This window comes from Tremella mesenterica (assembly GCF_000271645.1).
Source record: "Tremella mesenterica DSM 1558 unplaced genomic scaffold TREMEscaffold_11, whole genome shotgun sequence".
Classification (NCBI taxonomy): Eukaryota; Fungi; Basidiomycota; class Tremellomycetes; order Tremellales; family Tremellaceae; genus Tremella; species Tremella mesenterica.
The window spans coordinates 579,999-584,613 of record NW_006711235.1 but is presented as its reverse complement, the minus strand read 5'-3'; the positions used below and the strand labels follow the sequence as shown (position 1 = coordinate 584,613).

Genomic DNA, 4,615 nt, shown 5'->3' with positions numbered 1-4,615 from the left:
TCACTTGTCCTTACTCTTACCCTTACCTTTTCCTTTTCCTTTCTCCTTCGATCTACTCGGTCCCGCGGGATTGGTGTGGAGGCTACCGATGACCGAAGGTAGATCGAGAGTCTCAGACGGGAACGCAGTAGAGAGAGAAGCATTCCATGCCCGATTCATAGCCCCAAAGAAGTCACCGAAGTCCTGGACATCTCGAGCAGCTTGCATGCTCGGGGTCCTCCACAGAGAACGTATGGTCCGTAGACACTCGAAGGGAAGACTGAGGAGGTCGAGAGCAGTCTGGGCGGAAGCTGGGACACGAGAATTACTACGGCGACCTAACCAGTCAAGGGACGGTGGTGGCTCATACGCCATAGGAGTGACTAGGAAGGGGGTGTCGAACAGTCTTCGGCGAACATCGGCTATCTCAGTAAGGCTTCGGCGAGAGACGCCCGCTAACCTTGTCCTTGCTTCGTCGTCCAGAGCCCCAGTGTTGACTACATCTACTAACGCCGCAGTAAGATTGTTTAAAGCGTTAGCTTGACGAGAAGAGAAGTCAAGCAGGAGAGATGTATCATTTCGGGCGGCCTCAAGCTGAGTAGTGAGACCGAGGACGAGAGAACGATAAGTGGCGAATTCCTTTTCGTCCTCAGGAATACGGACGTCCAGGGAGATACGAGGGTGGACGAGGGACAACCGGGGAGCAGAGGGACCAGCACGCTGAGTATCTTCATTTTCCACATCACCATCATTGAAGGCAACCTCCTTCTCTTTAGATTTCCCTTTTGATTTCTTTAAAGAAGACTTCGGTGTCTTCTGGGAAGCAGAGGGAGGGGTGACGGGAGGGGCCGCCGAAGAGGCCGGAGGAACAGAAGGACGCCGACTTCGGGTGCTGTGAGCCGGAGGAGAAGCTACCACTGGAGAGGACGGACGTGGCGCCGAAGGACGAGAGGCCGAAGGACGGGAGGCCGAAGGAGCAGAGGCCGAAGGACGGCGAGAAGACGAAGGAGGAACAGCCGGGAGACGTGATGGGCCGGCCACAGGAGCGAAGGGCGACGGCGACGGAGGCGACGGGCGGAGGTCCGGCGAAGTACGGCGAACCGACCGGAGAGACGAAGACGGTACCCGCGAACGGGGGACAGACGCTGGAGTCTGGGGAGGGGGGAGAGGAGAAGCGTCGAAGGGACGGGGCGGGATGTCCCGGGCAGAGGAAACGGGACAGAAGGAGCAGGGGCCAGACGTGCATGAAGCACAACGGAGGGCCTTGTTGTGTGGCCTGACTGCCTTGAGGCAGGGCCAGTTTGGACGATTATACGTGATAATCTCACGTCTACTAATTAGCAGGAGTAACTTAGGCGTAGTACGAATAGGTGGACTCACCGGCAACGATCACACGCTTCGTCAACACCAACCGCGATCCAACGACCAGGCTCGGACTTCATCTTCTCCCACAAGTACTCTTCTTCCCGCAGTGATCTCTTCACCCGTTTGGGCGAAGGCTCCCCTCTGGGAGAAGGGGGGGGAGCAGCGACAGGGGCGGCGGGAGCAGGACCGGCGGCGGGAGCAGGACCGGCGGCGGCAGCAGGAGCGATGGCGGCGGCAGCAGCGGCGGCAGCAGCGGCGGCAGCGGCGATGGCGTTGGGGGGGGGGAGAACCCCGGAAGAGGAAGAAGAAGAGGAAGAAGAAGAAGAGGAAGAAGAAGAAGAGGAGAGGGAACGGCGTCGTTTCTGGCCCACAATTTGAGCAGGGGGAGGGGCAGGAGCGGCTGCGAGTTAGCAATGTCTTGGAGAGCTAAAGAACAGATAAACAAGGCCAAGTTCGGCGAAGGTGTGAGAGGTTGGACGAAGAACTCACGCTCAGGACTATCTACGTTGTTGTCCTCTACACTAACCGCCACCATATCATCATCCGAGTGTTCCTCTAACTCGGTTTCACCCTCCGACACGACTCTATCATCCTCATCACTATAATCACCCCCTTTCTTCGAAGTCTGACTGATCGTCGACTCCGAACCACTGAGCGACTCTGGTCGGAGGAGGACGGAGACTCACCAGGACGAAAGGCGGGCGTCTGCGGCGAGGGCTGGCGGCAGGAGGGGAAGCAGAGCGAGAACCAGGAGGAGGAGAAGCAGAGGGAGAACCAGCGGGAGGACCGGCGGGAGGAGAAGCGGAGCGAGGAGGCGGGACATCGCCAGACGGCTCCCCCAAAGAAAGGGTGCCGAGGCCGAGGGAGGAGACTTGGCGAGATCTGTCGCCGAAGGAAACTGAACATCAGCCAAGTCCGGCGAAGTAAGGTAAGTGTCGAGGAATAACTCACGAGCAGACGACACCATACCACCAAAGTTCCTCATGGCGGCGAAAGGGTTAGATGTAGGAGTAGAAGGGGCCATGACGTTAAGATATTTAAATGAGAATAAAACTCGAGGCGATGATTCAAGGTAACAAATCTGTTTTCTAGGTAAGAGAGATAGAAAGTTTTGAAAGCAGATGGGAAAAAGAGAGAAGCTCGACGAACTGCTCAGTATTTAGTATAATCAAACCTAACCCCTCGTCGTCAACATGCAGCAAACTTCGCGTTTCATCAACAAAAGGCATCGCAGGGACGATCAAAATTCCCACGCTATAGTGTCTCATCTCAATATAAGCGAGGGTTACTTCGACAAACAACGGTGTTGTTCGGCTGCCATTCAGGAAGCGTGTCTCACCTACAAAAGACACAGGGCTTCTTACGGCAAACCTCGACGAAGTTAGGGGAGTCTCATTGTCGGGTTCTGGAGTGAAAGGAGGCCCAACTACGAAGTGCGGCGCAAAGAGCAGAAGAGTGGAGGATGGTCATGGGGAGGGAGAGAATGGGGTACTACGCTGCTAAGTTCTCTTGCCACGACAGAGGTGTAATCGCTCACGAGGACGTTCGCGGCTAAAGAAGGGGGCGACTGTCACGAACTACGTCGTGACACCTCGATTACTCCACCAACAATGACCCTCCTTTGGCCATCAAAACCCCATCACGCCTTAACCTCTTTACTCTACACGTAACTCAGGACTTCTGAGACCAAGTACGGCGAAGTTAGACGGGGTTAGGCTAAGTAGGGACAATGGGAGCAGAAGTACGGCGATGTTAGGCGGGGTTAGGCTAAGTAGGGACAATGGGAGCAGAAGTGCGGCGATGTTAGGCGGAGTTAGGCTAAGTAGGGACAATGGGAGCAGAAGTGCGGCGATGTTAGGCGGAGTTAGTCGAAGGAGGAAGAGGATGGCCGAGGGCTCGGGGAAGTTGGACGAAGTGCGTTGAAGTACGTCAAAGCGCGGGAGGATTGGATGAACGTCTAGGAGGGATAGGTTATTTAGCTGAGAAGATCGCTGAAGTTCTTCAGCGATCCTTGATTGTGTCAGTAGTAAAAGACAGATAGAGATAGCTATAAATCGAGATACATCGCCATCAGTAGAACAAAACCCTAGTTAGAGTAACTACGCCGAAGTACGCCGTAGTTACACCCCTTTCGACGTCTGCGCCCTCCTGGTTGGGTGAGACATCGACTCAGAGCGTGAAGTTAGCCGAGGTCCGTCGACCGTCGGTCTATTAAGAAGTAGTTGTTCGACGTCCGTGACACCGTCCGACCACATCACAAGTTCACAAACAAGATACTAACCGTCGTTATTCAAGCTAACTAAACAGTTGCAGTCCACCTGTCTCTGATCTTTAGAGATCTGTCAAGGACAGGACCGTGACAAAGTCCTTGGGTCGTGCCCCTTGGACCCTGAGAATTCAGGGACATCACCAGGCAAGATAGGTGAGATACCAGGCGAGATAGGTGAGATACAAAGCGAGACAGAGCGAGAAGCAAGGCGAGACAGAGCGAGAAGCATGGCGAGACAGAGCAAGAAGCAAAGCGAGCCAGGTGAGATCTCTGGCGAGATCAGCAAGACATGGAGCAAGATGATTTGCAAGTAAGAGCTCACTAAAAACTATACATACTGGTCATAGTCTTCTTGCAGTCTTTCCTTCTTCAAGGATCAATATATTATTTGCCACTTGCAAAAGACCTCTTCTTGACAAACAACTTACATCCGACACATCCCTCATCAACCTCACCCCTGTCCACATGTCACGCCTGCGGGTAGACTGCGGTTGCAAAGTACTGCCTTGGGTACTGAAGGGTTTTAGTCTCTGGCTCGTAGAGCTTGATGACTGCCTTAGGTACTGAGGGTACTGTTACGATGTAACGGTACTGGAAACACGACGACTAGGTCGCAGGTTGGGTCGAACTCGATGGAGGTCTTGTGGAAGTCTAGGGGCTCTGGTGCTAATGGATCGTGTCTCCTCTGCAATCGATGTAGCCAAAGAATGATATTGAAGAATCAGCAAAGTTGGTACTTTGCTGATTGTACTATATACTGTCTACGGATATCCTCGCCCTTTGTCCTCTTCCTGCTGCAAGCGTCTACGTACGTACATACTCGGACAGGTGAAAAACCGCTTTGAGCAAACCCAGTGGGGAAATCTCGAAAGGGGAAAACCCGTCCCTACCTACTGCAGCACTGCCTCCAACTCCCGCTTTCCTCTGTCCTAATCCGTCGAACTCGATAGAGTCCTCTCGATTCGTTGTTACCCCGTAACAAGTTTCCCCCCCTGTCTCAAG

General features: G+C 54.0%; 1 protein-coding gene across 1 annotated transcript; it reads right to left on the bottom strand.

Moving 5' to 3' along the window:
* On the bottom strand, positions 1 to 2,368 carry TREMEDRAFT_64558 (uncharacterized protein; the record flags this gene model as incomplete). The annotated part of the gene is made up of 5 exons (XM_007006778.1): positions 1 to 1,309; positions 1,360 to 1,744; positions 1,834 to 1,969; positions 2,031 to 2,242; positions 2,296 to 2,368. 5 exons carry the CDS (start codon positions 2,366 to 2,368, stop codon positions 1 to 3), a joined length of 2,115 nt encoding a protein of 704 aa, XP_007006840.1.
* Between the last annotated feature and the right edge of the window lie 2,247 nt (positions 2,369 to 4,615).